This window comes from Drosophila hydei, unplaced genomic scaffold (assembly GCF_003285905.1).
Source record: "Drosophila hydei strain 15085-1641.00,03,60 unplaced genomic scaffold, DhydRS2 tig00000361-arrow-arrow-pilon, whole genome shotgun sequence".
In the NCBI taxonomy this organism is placed as follows: domain Eukaryota; kingdom Metazoa; phylum Arthropoda; class Insecta; order Diptera; family Drosophilidae; genus Drosophila; species Drosophila hydei.
In genome coordinates, this window is record NW_022045717.1 from 355559 (window position 1) to 372117 (window position 16559).

Consider the following 16559-nt stretch of genomic DNA (forward strand, 5'->3'; position numbering starts at 1 on the left):
ATATGTAATATTTAATATATATATATATGTATATATATATGTTTTTATAATATATATAACATGTATTTTTTATGTATGTACAATTGTAAAATTCACTTTTTTGCTTAATCTTATGAGAAAATAAATTTGTGGCATTTATCGTAGAAGAAAGAATTGAAAGTGTATTGAACGGAGATTACGAGCGGGCCAGTTGTGGCCCGGCTAGATGTCAGACTTGGGGGCCGCCATGGCCGTTGGCAAATAGGCGGATATATCCACATTGGCCATCAGATTGGCCGTGTTGAGCAGCTCGTTGGCAGGCGTCGACACGCTGCTGACTGGCGTTGCGGGCGGGGGCGGCGTCGATCCAGGTAATCGCAGATAGAGCTGAGGCGCAAACATCCGCAGCAGACGACGCTGGGTGGCCACTAGCATCGCATTGACAGCACCAGAAATGACAATAATCCCCGATATAATGGAGCAGAGGCGTATGACAAACGTCAGCAAATAGTCGCGATCGTGGCTAACCACAATTTTTAAGGCGGACCAATCGTACTTGAAGTAAATTCCCGGCGAGCCGTACGAATTGCGCTCAGCATCTGTAAATAGCAAACGAGTTAAGCTAGTTGAACGACAGGATGCACTGCATCATCACTTGCCTAGCTTGCGAACGTTCTCAGTGACAGCATATTGGAATGTGCTGATGGTGCTGAACGTGTGGCGTATCTCCGTCGGCACCACCTTGATGAAGTACTGCACCGTGGTGGCCTCCTCCCGTATGATCGTCTCGTCGCCCTCCAACGGCTGGACGATTCGACGCGAGTATTGGCCAAAGCTCAAGCGATTGATGCGGTGCGTAAAGTTCGCTGGCATGCGGCGGAACTCGATCATCCAGTGATCCTCGAACATGCCAACTACCGGCTGTGCACCACCCACTAAGTGGAGCACGCCGGCCACTTTATTGATGCCTAATGTGCCGTGCAGCCGGCATGCATCGTATTTGGACTCGTGCTGCGAGATTTGCTGCAGCTGCTGCAGTGCACCTGGTGGTGGAGGTGCAGCAGCGGCTGGTTGTGTTTCGCTCTCCTTGGGGAGTGACCGCTCGCGTAGTATATCCTTAAAGAGTATATCAGCCACAGAGTGATACTCCTCACGCAAATAGTGATTGGTCATCTGCATGGACTGGAAGTGACGACGATCTGAGTCCGACATTTGCCACCAGACGCCCTCGCGTTGCAATGTGCCGTAAGCAAACACATCCAGCTGCGTTTCATCCATCAGGTCGACGCCAGAGAGCGAGGCGCAGGGCATGGCCACCGTAATATCCACATGCATCTGCACCTGCTCGTCCAGCGCCATGTCCGGCTCAAATTGATAAATAATATCCGTCTCATTCCAATAATAACGCAGCTCCGTGTAAACGAGATAAACAATGAGCAGTCGGCTTAGCAAGGAAACTGGAAATAAATGTTAAACGAATTATGATCATAATAGATACCAGGCGAAGCTGCTTAATGCATTTTGCTCACGTGTGCCACCAATCTCTGTGGTCTCCGTATACTTCTCGGGCACCTTTTTGAAGGCATCCAAGTTCTTGGCGAACTCTAGCAAATTGCTCTTATCGCCGCGGTAACGTAGCGTGGCACTCATAGCTGCAACTGCGACACTTCGTAATTACTTTAATTAACTAATTATTATTTATTGTCAGCTATTTAGAACATCATCGTAATTGCCACGTACTCCCACGATTACTGTCCCTCAGCGTGAGTTCCCTCCACGCTGTCGCTTAAATTTAATTAGGGCTAATTAATTAGAAATCGTTTGTTGATCGCAATTGCTAATAAACGTATGCACTTCGGGCTTAATACGGATTAATATAAAAATATGTGGTTAAGCTATTGCCGTTGCCGGCTGGATTGTTGATATATCGTAGCGTAATATCGACTTGTACTAATTTTACAATCGGTATGTTATCGATGGTGCGCTGCCCCCTATAGCAGAGAATAACGATACGTTTATTGCAGAAGCACCAGAAGAGGAGCTATACAAAGTCTAATTCTGAAGTTGCATTTCAACCGAAAATGCACTACAGCTAACTTGATCCAACGAATTTCTACATATATAATTAGTTATGGGTATGTTAATTGCTATAAACTATTAAAAAAAATTAGAAAACAATTTTTGTATTTATAATATAAGTGATATTATAACATCTAATTACTCTCATTCATTCATTCATTAAATATTGTTTTACTGTGAGCAACAGGTGTTCTAAAACAAATCAATTTGAATCGCTTTGCCCGTTAAAAGTGCATCGATACTGCTGGAACTATCGGCTATTTGGCGCAGTTTCTAGCAAACGGATGGCAACGCCGACGGCGAGCGCATAGTATCGAATCGATAAATTGAATAACACTGTTGATTCGCTGTTGGCCTAGTTGAGTTTCGCATCATTTGTAAACCTCGCTTGACACTCGAAGCGCTGGTGAAAATCGCGGAATATCTGTGCATAAATAAACGTTGAGCAGAAAACAGCAACAAAAACAACTACAACAACAACAGCTGCTACTGAGCAGGCAAAACGAGTTTTGGTAATTATCATGCACATATATTGAATTTTATTGTTAACGTCTCGTATTTGATCGCATGATTGGCTGGTTGCAAGCTAAAATAATAATATTTTTGCCAAATTTACATGTTACTGTCATCGCCAGCATTGCCAGCTAGTATATAGCATATATACTATATAACAAAAATCGTTAAACGATGGCTTCTGCTTCCAAGTGCGCAATTGTCGCCGTAGCCTTATTTGCTTTGCTGCTGACGCACGGCTTCGATGTTGTGGATGCTCGCCGTAACCAAGGTAGCAACCAGCGTAAAACGTCATCCAGCAGCAGCAATTCGGGCCATGTAACTCAATCCTACAGTACTCATAGTAACAATGGTGGCAATTCCCACGCAGATGCCGCCAAATTAAGCTATCCCAATTACAATTCCCAACCGAATCGTCCACCCAACGGCCAACCGCCCGCGGCTGGCTGGAATGTGCCGCAAGGGGCACCACCTGCATACTCTGCCTCGAATCCGGCTGGAGGTGCACACTCTAACATCCATGAGCACCCACCAGCTTATCAGGCGCCCAACTATGGCAGCAATGTGCATCAGCCGATCACGCCCAACAATTACGGTCAGCAGCATGCAGGAGCACCGCCTAGCTATCCGGCTGCTGGCAATTATCCAGCCGGTGGCGGCTACCCAGGTGGCGGTTATATGAATGGAGCAAGTGGTGGCTATCCCGCTCCTGGCGGCTATGGCGGTTATCATCAGGGTGCTGCTGCACCACCAGGCGCTACGTACATACAGCCTGGCTCGGCCCTACCACCGGGCGCCATTTTGTACTCGCAGCCACCGCAGCAATCTTCCTCCGGCTTGGGCTTCGGTAAGCGAATGAGTGAACCAACGTTAAGCATCATTTACAATCCACTCTTTTAGGCACGGGTCTTCTGGCTGGTGGTTTGGGCGGCGCCTTGCTCGGCCACGCTCTGACTCCATCTGGTGGCAGCTCGTCGCAACCGGCGGCTGCTGCACCAGCTGCTGCTGCTGGCCAGGACCGCATCATAATCATCAACAATGGCGTGCCTGTGAATGCCAGCGATGGCACCACTGTCATCAATGCAGCGGGCACAGCTGCTGCCCCAATGAACGCCACCGTAGTGAGTGCTGATGCACAGCCCGCACAGTTGGCACCCATGGCACCTATGGCACCTATGGCCAATGGTACTGATGCAGCGCAACAATCGGCACCACCACCATCACCGGGCGGTATTATTTGTGTGCCCACCAAAGTCAACGAAACTGATCCGGCTGACAGCAGCAAAATGATTGAAGTCGAGAAAATTGCCTGCTATCCGGCTCCGCCGCCGCCAGCCGCCGCGCCCGGTGCTGAGCCCGTGCCGCTGGCACCAATGGCCACCAGCCAATCGCCGCCGGCAATGCTGCCACCCGACCAGGCAGCCGTCCGCTCTAACACCAGCGGCGGAGCACAGCTGCGCGTCTCCGGCTTTACCCTGTTTATTGGCCTCTTTGGTGCTCTGCTGCTCCGCTGGGTCAAGGCTGCAAATTAGAAATGAATTAGCTGCAAATCTTTCCAATAATTGCTTTTGCACCTATTCAATCCGCAGCCACGCCCACACAACCACACACCCACATAGAGACCCCTAGCTCGCACTATAGCAGCGTATTTTTGTATTCAATTATTATGCATTGTTAACTAGTATTTGTTCGTAGAGTATTCGTAACTTGTTATCTCTAGGTAACCTTGCCTGACGGCCTTCAAATGTGATGCAGACCAAGAAGATAATTATGATGATGATGATGATGATGATGATGACGATGACGATGATGAGGCAGCTAGTCCGCTCGAATCTGTGAATCTCCTTAAAACTTTTATTACATACGAAAAAGAATCTTTATCTAACCCCGCACCTGTAAAAGTATCTCACATATTCGAAAGTCAACTGTATTGTTAGTATTATTAGCTAGCTGCTTTTAATCACACTAATTAGTGTAATCCTTTTGTTTGTTTTTGTTCTTTTTAATGTACCTACGATGATTGTCTCTTGTTATTGGTAAAAAGTTTTCTTTATTCTGATTAATTGATACAATAAAAGCTTTAACAACACGCCGCACTCCAAGGTTCAAGCTGGTTTTTTTCTTCACCAATGATTCATCAATTAGCCTATGCTCTCTCTCTCTCTATATATATGTATGTATATATATATACATATATATATATCTATCTATCTATGCCACTAGTAAGCACAACTTTCACTCGATTAGCAATTAAAAGTCTGCCCACTCAAGCAATATTCCACACAATCCCAGGTACTTGGCTCATCATTTGTTTTCCAGGTAATTGTAACTGGTTTTCCGAGCATCTGGTTAGCTAATCGCACTAACCAGAGACGTTTTTCCTAGTTATACTATAGTATATTATGCTAATATATTGAGCGAATGATATTGCCTATTTCAGTGAAATCAGCGCCAGCTGCATATGAATGTCGGGCGGACTTTGGGTATTGGCCAAAACCAGTCTAAAGTAGAGTTTGTCCTAATCCTGCTTCAGCAACAGATCGAATCGAGTTGAGGCACGTGCTTCATATGCAGCCTGAGTAAAAGTCTGGCAAATTTTGGCTTTATTCACGCTAGATGATATCTAAATAGCTAAATAGCTAGATAGAGCTTTTTAGTTTCTAGCCGTGAAATTGTGGCAGCTAAATAATTATCTATTTTAATGGGCATACAGCAACGTAACTGCAGCTTCAGCTGCAAAAACGTTTGAAGGTTTAGGTTTTGTCTATTTGCCACGTCCCAAATGGGTCTATTTCTATTAGTGAATGTCAACAATAACTCAATTATGGAATTTTCAAGTTCTAGCTTGACAACTTTAGATTGTATTGGTTTTCACGACGTGTCTCGCCTCCTATGCAAGTAGACATACTATAAAATATATATTACTAGAAGCGGACGTTGCACATATAAGCATGTACTGAAAATTTCAAATACCAATAGAGCTCAAAACATGACAGAATCTGTACTAAACCAAATAGTTAGGTCAGATTTGCCACGCCCACTGGGCGTAAACACACATGTATTGTCGATATAAAGAGGATGTTACTAGTAATATATACTGTGGCAGCTACAGTTTTACCTGATTACCATACATTTACTATATATATTCCCGATATTTTCTGTTTTGTTCATTTTATATATTTTTTATACTATATTCAGATTTTGCCCGCACCCAGTGGGTATATCAGGAGAGTGTGAACGATTGTACATATGCACCAATTTTCAGTCTCTAACTTCGTATTGAACAAAGTCAATATACTCCATCCATATTCCATTTCGACTACTCTAATTCTAATAATTAAAATAAAATATTTTCTTCCCTCTAAGGACATTTGCTGCAGGCAATAAACATCTAAATTCCACATTGGAGGACCTGCGAAAAGTCACCATCTTATAGATAGATATAGATAACATTTACTCAATTGGCTGCATAATCTGAAAACTTTAAATAATAATAAAAGATACAACATTGCGAGTAAAGTTTACACAACTTCAGTGTTTTTTTTATAATTGGATAAACCACGTGTTTCGTTTCTCATCTATTAAAAACAGAGCTTGTAAAAAAGTTGATGTTTTGTTTTTGTTGTTGTTGCTGTTGGTTTGTTGCATCTTTACTCCGCGTCATCATCCTCATCATCGTTGGAGCTGATTCTGAAGTAACGTAGCTCATACGAGTCCTTCTCGTTGGCAACCACACGGATCCAATCACGCAGGCTGTTCTTCTTCAGGTACTTCTTGGTCAAGTACTTGAGGTAGGCCTTGGAGAAGTGAACATCGGAGCTAACGTGGAGCTTCATCTTTGAACGCTCGAAGGTGACATTGTTGCCCAGGTTGTTCACTTTGCCGTTCACCTTGAGGCGCGCCTTCACGTACTTCTCCTGCGAACCCAAACGAAAGTCAACACCGATTAGAACAGTGGGGCAAAAGCAAGCGTTTGCATAAATACATGCACACAGTGGTGCTGTCTCTTTCTTTGTTAAGGCCGAAAGTCAATATTGAATGCGAACAAAAGGCCCAAATAAAGAAGAGTGATCAGTTTTTTACTATGCCACTGAGTACACTGCCATCAGAGCGACTGTCCCGAAGGATTTCACTCTCTGACGGCAAATCGGCGTGGCCTAAATATAATATATATAACGATGTTCATATTGGAGCATTAGCGAACTGTATTACCTGTTTCTCATGGGCGGCGACACTAATAGCTGGCAGATTGGCTGTGCACCCTGCTAAATTAGGAATATGCGCGTTGAGCGCTTATATTGAGAGGTTTCCCCTTGACTTGGCTTTAGAATTCTATTCGATTTGCTTCGTGGAGAAACCTGCAGCGTGACAGAATACAAACTGTGTTTGTTGCACACGCCATTAGCAGGGCGCACTATGAATTTCGGCTCGACGTAACACGGATGTGGCACGTACAACCCAGGGCCCACCACGTGGCGGTACACATAGCACGACTTGACGCTGTTCACAGACGGTTGCACCAACTGGCCAGACCCGGTACTGGCGATCAGTGGCTACCCCGTTGTGCAGTGTCCAGAGCCCCTTTGTCAGAAAAGGTTTTGACAACAAAAAATAGTTTGCAAAAGCCATACTTGTGATAATTGATAAGCAGTTATCAATGATTGGCAGTTATGATTTGAAGTGTTCCAGCAGTTGTTAACCGTAATTGCCACTCTTTTGGCATGTTCAGTTTAATCGCTAGTGGAATACTTTACTATAACCACAACTTTTTATCCAGTGCCTCTGGCTGTTTGCGGCAATGAAAAGCTTGGTGTGGTATCACAGGCGTCGCTGTTGCCAATTGTCAAATGAGATCATGTTCACCAGCTCCATGGTGTTGTTGTGGGTTAGAATCTGTCACAGCGGCTTTGGGGGTACTTACGAAATCTGCAACATCCATGATGTTATCCTCGGCAATGTTGGTGCAGTCAATAGTGAAACGCAGCGATACCTTCTTCTTCTTCAGGCCCTTGCCGCGCAGCACACTCTTCTTCACAACCTTGCTGGGAGCTGCCGCAGGTGTGGCAGCCTTGGGCTTGGGCTTCGCCACAGCCGGCTTAGCAGCGGGCTTGGCAACAGCCGGAGCGGCGGCAGCAGCAGCTACTGGTGCAGCCTTAGCGACAGCGGGGGCTGCCTTCTTTGCTGGTGGCGCAGAAGCCGGAGCAGCAGCTGCCTTCTTGGTAGCAGCGGGTGCTGCCTTAGCGTCCTTCTTGGGCGCAGCAGCAGCTGCTGGTGCCTTCTTGGCGGCATCCTTGGCAGCAGCGGGCTTGGCGGCAGCTGGCTTAGCAGCAGCAGCGGGCTTGGCTGCTGCGGCTGCCTTCACGTCCTTAGCGGCTTCCGGCGCCTTCTTTACGTTCTTGGCTGCAGCCGCTGCTGGCTTGGCGGCCTCGGCGGCTTTAGGTTTCTCAACCTTGCCCTTAGCTGCGGCTGGAGCAGCCTTCTTTTCAGCTGGCTTGGCAGCCTTGGTATCACCCTTGTTGGTCTTGGCCTGTGGACATGTATTTAGAATTTGAATTATATTATTTACATAAGTGATTAATTTGCACCATTACAAATGAAGTTATTGGCAAATATCATTGTGTCTGCACGCAACACATCACAACATTTAATATTATGCATATATTAATTATATTTTACTTATGATGGTGCAACGTTTTTACGATTTTTACGAGCACTTACAGTTGGAGCCATCTTATTAGTCGAAAACCACGGAAGAAAAGAACAAGATATTCGAGATGTGCAAAACTTTTCGATTTTTCGGCCGATTGTTGATTGCTTTCGCTGTTTTCAAACACTATTTTGACATTCCATTGAATAACATTTGACAATAAACATTTTAGTATTTTGTTAGTATTCGTGCAGTAATTTGACATTAAAACTCTACGGGCACACTAAACGCTAAATTTAGCATTTGAATAATTTTTGGCCTTCTTGATTGCATTTAGATTGGTCATACTGAAGTGCGCAGCCAACATAAGTGAACCACAAACGAGAGCGATAGCTAGTTTTTTGTTGTTAGTGTAAAGAGTAAAGTGAAAACTGCGTTTCTTATACAATTATTTAACAAGTACAATCATGAAGTTCCAATATAAAGAGGAGCATGCATTTGAGAAGCGTCGCGCCGAAGGCGACAAGATCAGGCGTAAATATCCCGACCGTGTGCCCGTAAGTATAAAATTTTTTTTATTTATTCCTATATATACGTGTGTGTATATGTATTTCAATGTATAAAATGTGTGTGCGTTTGCGTGTATGCGAGCTGTTTGTATGTGTGTGATTGTTTTGCGTCGTTCTATTTGGTTGTGTGTTGTTTTTGTTGCTACACACACACACACATACGCGCAGCAGGGAAAATCAATAATGCGCATATTGGACATAGAAGAAATTGTTTTTAATTTTATGTCCATTTCCGTACATTTTACGACCAACAATAGTTTTTCGTATATACTACATAAAAAAAAATTCACTTGTCACAGTCAACACTTGCCAAATCTCAAGTGAAAATCAAACAAATTCATGCGCACACATACACACAAAAACGCTTTGTTCAGACTGTGTGTGTATGTGTATGTGCGGGAGAGCGAGCTGCTAGCTGACTCGCTTGCTCAGCTGTTGTGATTGTTGTTTTTCATTTGGCTGGTTTTTTTTTCTGTTCCCCCGTCACCCTGCCCACACAAACACAAACGCAAATAAACATCGTCAGCCCCTGTGTCAAAGCACACGGCCAACGAGCCTATCGTGTTTTTGATTTCATATAAAACTTATTTTTTGTTTTTGTTTGTTAACTTGCAAAAAGGCTGATCAGACAGCTTTCAAACTGCGCATAAAAAAGAAAAAAAAAAACAATCAAAAAACAACAACAATAACCATTCACACACGGACGCGTTTTTTCTAGATTTTGGCTAATTTCAGAATTTGTTGTTTTGTTTTTCCGCTTGCATTGAGTCCATAATTAGTCATAGCGACTTGCTCTCTTTGTTTGTGTGCCTATTTCACCATAGTTGTTTTTGCTCCGTAAACACATACTCAACACTGAAACCTCTTTCTCTCTTTATCCACCCTACCCTCCTCGCGTTATCACCAAGATTTCTCCCTCACCCTCGCTGCAGGTACTCTCTGTTCCTTTCGCCCTCATACGCGTCGCTTACAGTTTCGCTCGTTTCTTTTTCTATTTTATTCTATTATTCAACAGTTTTTGGTGCTTTGCTTGCCTTAGAATTTTGGCAAGCAGCACAACACAAATCGCTTAATAACATCTGACGACAAACCAAATGCAGGCAAGGCCAGCTGGTCGCTGTATAATTATGTATAGATATAGATACATATGTATGCATATAAAAATACATAAATAGATATATACATATATAGTTGGGCCACCTTCACCTTGAACACGGGCAGTGACTTGACCCCAGCAGTTTTTTTTTGGCAATATTGCTAAGCTTAAATTAACAGCAATGTTAAATTACATATATGTAACATTTGCTAATGTCAAATTGTTGCATTTTGTTCTTTTTTGTTCGCCTTGCTACACATAAAAATGCAATTACCGTTAATAAATATTTGATCATGAGTGTGCACACCGAAACACACAGATATATAATATTTATATATACATTGATACGTGTTGCTCGATTTATCGTTATGTCGTCACGTATTCACGTTTTGAAGACGAAGTTTGTTTTGTTTTTATAACTGTAACATTAAAGTCCTGCTAAAAGTAATACCCGATGTGAATTGTTTGCCTAGCTGTAAGTGTAAAGAGGATGCAGATATATCTTAGCAATGTCTTTCAATAATTTCGCTGTCACGCAGGGTAGTTACTAGTCGATCAGTGTCCACAATACCATCATTTGTTTTTATAGATTTCTGATTTGGTTTCTGTTTTTTTTTTTTTTTGTTTTGCAGGTGATTGTGGAGAAGGCACCAAAGGCGCGCATTGGTGATTTGGACAAAAAAAAGTATCTAGTACCATCCGATTTGACCGTAGGCCAGTTCTACTTCCTTATACGCAAGCGCATTCACCTGCGTCCCGAGGATGCACTCTTCTTCTTCGTCAATAATGTCATTCCACCAACATCAGCAACAATGGGCTCATTGTACCAGGTAAACTAAGACAACTTGCATCCAACTCATCAGTATCTAACCTTTCGATCTCTCTCTCTCTCTCTCTCTCCCTTTTGCTATTTGCGTGCTGCAGGAGCATCACGAGGAAGATTACTTCCTGTACATCGCCTACTCCGATGAGAACGTCTATGGCATGGAAAAGTAGACATGGACTGCATTCGTTAAAGCGGCAGGCGTTCTGAAATCAGGCAACAACCTATACAGAAAATTCTATAAAAATATATATATATATCTATATATATATATATAAACATACATATATATGTATTTATAATATATATTTGACGTTTAGCATGCAGTTGAAAAAAATGCAAAAAATCACACAAAAAAAGGAACGATAGCTAAACAAATTGTGCGGGTCTAAGGCGGTAAAAAATTGAAAGAAAGAAAAACAAAAACTAAAAAGCAAAGAAAAAAAAAACAAAAACAAATTAAAATGATCTATAATAAAAAAAAAAAAAACAAAAAACAAAGAAATGTAAGAGAAAAACAACAAATGTTATGTGAAAATTATTTTATATAAACATTTTCTATACGCGCTAGTATTTCAAATTTACCTATGCTTTAACAATTTATTTACTTGGCACCATTTTGTTGAGTTTTGCCCATATATTGTGTACCCTGCAATTTGTATGTTTTTGTATGGTACTTTAACTTCCTTTACCTACCTATATCTTTTTTTTTTGCTCTAATTGCTTTTGTGTAATAATAATACAAGAAAATTTTGTGCATATTTAGTGTGTATGGTTACGAATAGGACTCTCTTGGTTAAGCGTACAGTAATTAATCTACTATTAATTAAATAAATAAAAATATACAAAAATTACACACATTCTTGGCTAATTGTTTTTTGAACACGTCAGTTGCAGTTGCATCAGCTGTTGTTTTGTCTTTATCGGCCAGGCATTTGAGGGGGGAAAGAACAATGACTATTAAGGTCAGATATACTGCGTACTTGAATCATGCTTTCTATCTTTTTGTTCAAATGTTTTATTCGATTATTTTTATATGATTTGAATCCAGTGGAAACAGGTTACGACAGCCCTGTGCCCAAGTATGTTTGCAGCCCTGCTTTTTTGAATTTGCGTTAGCAGTCGTTATAGCTGAAATGTTATTTTAGCTAACAGCAGAGCGCTAACAGATGTTTTTGGCAATAACATCACATACCCATTTTGAGTACAACATTAACAGCGTCTGTTGTTTAACCGGAGTTTAGACGTGTGTTTTTTATGCAGGCGTAGGTAGGCTTTGCACAATTATTCTAAATTAAGTTATTGTTGTAATGTTAAACGAATCAAGTACTCCACTTCAAATAAGTCATTGACCAAGTAACAATCGTTTCCGTATCCACAATTCGAAAATATATACACAAATCAGGTAAATATGTAGAAGTTATAACGATGTTTTCCAGTTTACAAAGGGACGGCTTATTACAAAACAGGCGCCGCAGCGACCGCAGTGAAGAAGTGCTTAATTCAATTTTTTCCCGTGTTACTAGTGTTTGGAATGATTGTTATTGCTGTTGCTAAGTGCAGCTTCTAAAGAATAGTGCAGCTATGCAGCATTAGTACTATAATTATTATTGCTGCCGATGTCGCTGTTGTTATTATTATAGCAAATGGTTGCAGCGAATGCAATTGATTTTTGTTTAGTGCTTTTGTTTCTGTGACGCATTTATTCTTTGTCGTCGTTGCCCTGACTCTGTTCCTGTTGTTGTTGCTGCTATTGGCGTATTGGTTTCGACGTCTCTGCGCCATTTGCCACCCCAAAATATAAAATGAACAGCTACTAACGGCACAAATGCAACCGTGGTGACTTATGCAGTTGCGGGTCTTGCAAGTTAAGCTAAATTTTGCTCACACGACGTTAAAGAATTGGATGTATATGTGTGTAGATTTATGTTTGTGTGTGCGAGGTTGTAGGCAGACAGCAACAACAAAACCCAGACAAACAGCTGATTAAGCAGCAATCGTAAACGGCGACCCCTCGCACTTTTACCCGTTAATTGTATACACACAGATGAATACGTGTACATGCGTGTATGTGCATGTGTGTATGCGTGTCACATAATGAAGAGCAAAAATAAGTGTGTTAATGTCCACTCTTTGCTGCCGATCAGCACGCTTGTTGGTTTTTGTTGTTATGCTTTGAAGAACCTAAACACACAAATGTATGTGTGTGTGTTCCATTTTGTTTCGGACTATGTGGATTCGTTTTATTGGTGCTCAAGTATCGTATGATAATCTACTGTTGTTGTGCTTTTCCCGCGCACACTAGAGCACACACACATGCGTATTTATAGTTTCTGCGTTGCCAACTAATATAAAAAGTGTAACAGATAAATCTAGCAACAGTCGGCAGAATCATGACTGATCTTGCTTTCGTATTGAATTAAAGGTCAAGAAATTAAAAAAGGTTTACTGAACATTTGATACCACTAATGTGAAACTGGTTAAATTGGCTAATCCAGTAGAGTTTGTCATGCACGTTCGGTTTCACTGATCAGTTCGATCAGCAGTGTGGCAACGACTGGACAATAACACTAGCAACAATCTGGCAACCCTTGAAGCGCAACTGTCGCAGTTTTAAATCATTCAAGCTTACTTTATTAATTTTTTGCTTATTTAATTTGTTATTTTTTTTTCGCTTTTGTATCGTTCAGTAGCTGGTTAAGGATACATAAAATTGGTTCAATGTCACAACACAACAAAAAGGAGTCGGCTAGCCATGCGAGTAACACACGCCAGCGCAAACAGGAAGAGACCAGCGGCAGCAAGAGTCAAAAGAAACAGCAAACGCCCAATGGCAGCGTCAAAGGCAACAGCAGCAGTAGCAGTAGCAGCAACTCCAACAGCAACACCTCATTTACAATTAGCGGCAGCAGCAGCACCAGTTCTGTCAAAATGCAAACACACACAAAGCCAAACAATGGGGGCAACGGCAGCAAAACGCAGCTAAACAAGAAGGATAAGCAGCAGAAAGAGAAAGAGCGCTTGGAGCGTTCCCAGCTTGTTCTTTGGCGGCGTCCATTGCAGACGTCCAAATATTGTGCACTCGAACTGATTGAATTGCTGCGCTCCTGGAGCAGCAGGTGAGTTGCATAATTGATTAAATGAAAACAAATAAATATCAATTTTGAACTAAAACGCTCCAACGTCTATTTCAGTTTACTGCGACAACGAGGACTGCTGGCTGTTTTAATAGTATTAGGGCTTGTATTTAGCGTAATTTATAAAATCGAGGGCCCACATCAGCAGATCATTGAGCTGGTGCATAGAAACACCTGGTTCTTTGTATACTGGCTCGGACTGGGCGTTCTCTCATCTGTGGGCCTGGGCACCGGCCTGCACACATTTCTACTCTATCTGGGCCCTCACATAGCCAGCGTCACATTGGCTGGCTACGAATGTAACTCCCTCGAATTTCCGCAGCCACCATATCCCGACGAGTAAGTCGAACACCTAGATATATATGTAATGAAGAAATGTATTTATTTATAAATGTAAATGTATTTATGTGTAAAATTATATTATAAGTTATAAGTCTTATGTATATAATGCCTGAGATCACTTACAAGGAAAGAAAACCTTAATATGTGAATTGAGATATTATTTTCTTAGCTGCCTAAATGACCAAACTGCCTAGTTATATATTATATTTATATGTGGAGCAGCAGCTCAGCATGGGCTATATATCTATTAGAAATAGTTTTAGTTTAAGTTTTCAGAAGTGCGAACTTCTGCGAGAATATTGTTAAATTACATTTTCACTGTTGCACATTGTCTTTGCAGCATCATATGTCCGGAGGAGCCATATTTAAAGAATATGCCCAATATTTGGAGCATTATGTCAAAGGTGCGTCTGGAGGCGTTTCTTTGGGGCGCAGGTACTGCATTAGGCGAACTGCCGCCATATTTCATGGCCAAGGCTGCACGTATGTCCGGCTATGATCCGGATGATGCCGAGGAGCTGGCCGAATTTGAGGCGTTAAATGCGAAACGGAACCAGAAGAACCTCAGTCTCATGGACAGGGGCAAGCTGTTCATGGAACGCGTCGTCGAGCGTGTTGGTTTCTTTGGTATACTGGCCTGTGCAAGCGTATGTCCAACATAATTCAAATATTTTAGATATTATGAGTCTAATGTGCAATTCCGCAGATTCCCAACCCGTTGTTCGATTTGGCCGGCATCACGTGCGGCCATTTTCTGGTGCCATTCTGGACGTTCTTTGGAGCCACGCTGATTGGCAAGGCCATCATCAAGATGCATATACAGAAAATATTTGTGATTATTGCTTTTAATGAGACGCTCATCGAACGCGCTGTCGATCTGATTGCCACGGTGCCCATATTTGGGCGCAAGCTGCAACAGCCCTTCAAGGCGTTCCTCGAGAATCAGAAGCAGCGCTTGCACAGGCAGCAGCGCAGTCGCAATGCCACAGCCGGCGGAAGCGTTGGCAACGGCGGTGATTCCGGCAATCTGTTGTCAAAAATCTTTGAGACCTTTGTCATTGGCATGGTCTGCTATTTCGTCGTCTCCATTGTCAACTCACTCGCTCAGAGCTATCACAAGCGGCTGCACAAGAAGCCGCGCCACCTGCCACCAGCTGTTGCTGCTACCGCTGTCAGTGGCAGTCAGAAAAAGCATCTCAAGCAGAAAGCGCTGCGCGATTAGGCATGACTACGCCGCCCCCTAACTAAACCAATATTTGAAGGCTCCTATGCCACCTATGCAAAATTCTTCGTTAATCATATTTACCTCTGCTCTGACCTATAGTCGAGTGGATTTTATCTTTTTTTTAATAATTTTTTTTCTTAGTCAAATTCCATGGGAACTTTCCGAACTCCATTTTGTGTAAAAACTTGCAAGCTTTGCCTATGAAGTTTGAGAATTCAGAATTTGCCAAGTGGAATTCCGAGAATGTAACCGAAAACCAAACTAAATTATATTTTATACAAGTATATTTTGTATGAAGGAGTGAAAGAAATGGCAATGGGATGGAATCGCCCAAGTTGATACCCTAGACTAGACTAGTTCAAACAAAACAAAACAAAACGAAACGAAACATAAATAAAACGAAGTTAAAGAGAGGTGTAAAGCAAAGTAAGCCCCAACTAGTAAGTAACAGAACGCAACGCCACAAAATTGAGAGCATGTATTTCAAAAGTATAAAATATTTCTGCCCATTTGTATGCCCTTGTTTATACCTTATTTCCCTATTCGTGCGTTGCAATAACAAGCGCTAATTGTTGTGTAGAAACTTAGCTTCAAGATAAACATAAAGACATTTCAAAACAAAATAGAACAAAGTGAAAAAAAAAACAAAATACCTAAATGCTGAATAAAAGAGAAAACAACAACAAAACATACAAAATAAAAAATAAAAACAGAGCAAAATTACGAATATGAAAAGTAAACATTTAATATTTTGGTTGGTTTTGGGGATTTGTTTGCTTATGCCTAATGATGATGATGAATGACCCAAAAAGCCAACAGAAATATGAAATTGGGGCCTGTTGGGGTTGGCTTACAGTTATAATTGAATCACAGTGGAGCAAGCTTGAGCTATCCAGAAGAAGATATGAAATCGATGTGAACTAACTTAAAGCTATGTAGCTCTGGATCTGTTTGAGCTCTCGAGCTGAAATTCAGTATATGGAGCCTAATGATGTGGCAATAAATTAGACTTCTACTTGGCAGTGCGCCTTTTCTGGCCAACAGCTTTATTTAGAGTGCGGACGACTTGTTGCCCTTTGACTCATTTGCGTAACTGGCCTGAAGAGCAGCGCTGTCCAGTGGAGGGTTTTGAAGGACAATTGCTTTTGG

At 42.0% G+C, this 16559-nt stretch overlaps 5 protein-coding genes across 11 annotated transcripts; 3 read left to right on the plus strand and 2 right to left on the minus strand.

Annotated features, from left to right (window-relative positions):
• Positions 1-65: 65 nt before the first annotated feature.
• LOC111593039 (endoplasmic reticulum-Golgi intermediate compartment protein 2) lies at positions 66-1913 on the minus strand. Its single transcript, XM_023305606.2, has 3 exons — positions 1509-1913; positions 639-1436; positions 66-578 (listed from the first exon to the last, which is right to left on the minus strand). The coding sequence occupies exons 1-3, from the start codon at positions 1627-1629 to the stop codon at positions 202-204; spliced, it is 1296 nt and encodes a 431-aa protein (XP_023161374.2). The 5' UTR covers positions 1630-1913; the 3' UTR covers positions 66-201.
• Positions 1914-2351: 438 nt separating this feature from the next.
• On the plus strand, positions 2352-4676 carry LOC111604029 (translation initiation factor IF-2). Its single transcript, XM_030224125.1, has 3 exons — positions 2352-2570; positions 2694-3418; positions 3472-4676. Exons 2-3 carry the CDS (start codon positions 2746-2748, stop codon positions 4101-4103), a joined length of 1305 nt encoding a protein of 434 aa, XP_030079985.1. The 5' UTR covers positions 2352-2570; positions 2694-2745; the 3' UTR covers positions 4104-4676.
• A 1506-nt stretch (positions 4677-6182) lies between these two features.
• LOC111604040 (60S ribosomal protein L22) lies at positions 6183-8386 on the minus strand. The gene is made up of 3 exons (XM_023321895.2): positions 8290-8386; positions 7493-8098; positions 6183-6488 (listed from the first exon to the last, which is right to left on the minus strand). Exons 1-3 carry the CDS (start codon positions 8299-8301, stop codon positions 6222-6224), a joined length of 885 nt encoding a protein of 294 aa, XP_023177663.1. The 5' UTR covers positions 8302-8386; the 3' UTR covers positions 6183-6221.
• Positions 8387-8544: 158 nt separating this feature from the next.
• LOC111604041 (gamma-aminobutyric acid receptor-associated protein) lies at positions 8545-10951 on the plus strand. Its single transcript, XM_023321896.2, has 3 exons — positions 8545-8775; positions 10516-10713; positions 10808-10951. Exons 1-3 carry the CDS (start codon positions 8686-8688, stop codon positions 10877-10879), a joined length of 360 nt encoding a protein of 119 aa, XP_023177664.1. The 5' UTR covers positions 8545-8685; the 3' UTR covers positions 10880-10951.
• Positions 10952-11928: 977 nt separating this feature from the next.
• Positions 11929-16020, plus strand: LOC111604055 (vacuole membrane protein 1). Of its 7 annotated transcripts, none has more exons than XM_023321918.2 (5): positions 11929-11975; positions 13397-13825; positions 13901-14182; positions 14526-14832; positions 14892-16020. In XM_023321918.2, exons 2-5 carry the CDS (start codon positions 13428-13430, stop codon positions 15405-15407), a joined length of 1503 nt encoding a protein of 500 aa, XP_023177686.2. In that variant the 5' UTR covers positions 11929-11975; positions 13397-13427; the 3' UTR covers positions 15408-16020. The 7 variants fall into 7 exon arrangements, with proteins under 7 accessions (XP_023177686.2, XP_023177687.2, XP_023177683.2 ...); XM_023321919.2 differs by having other exon boundaries at positions 11954-11975; positions 13400-13825; XM_023321915.2 differs by having other exon boundaries at positions 11955-11971.
• Positions 16021-16559: the final 539 nt, after the last annotated feature.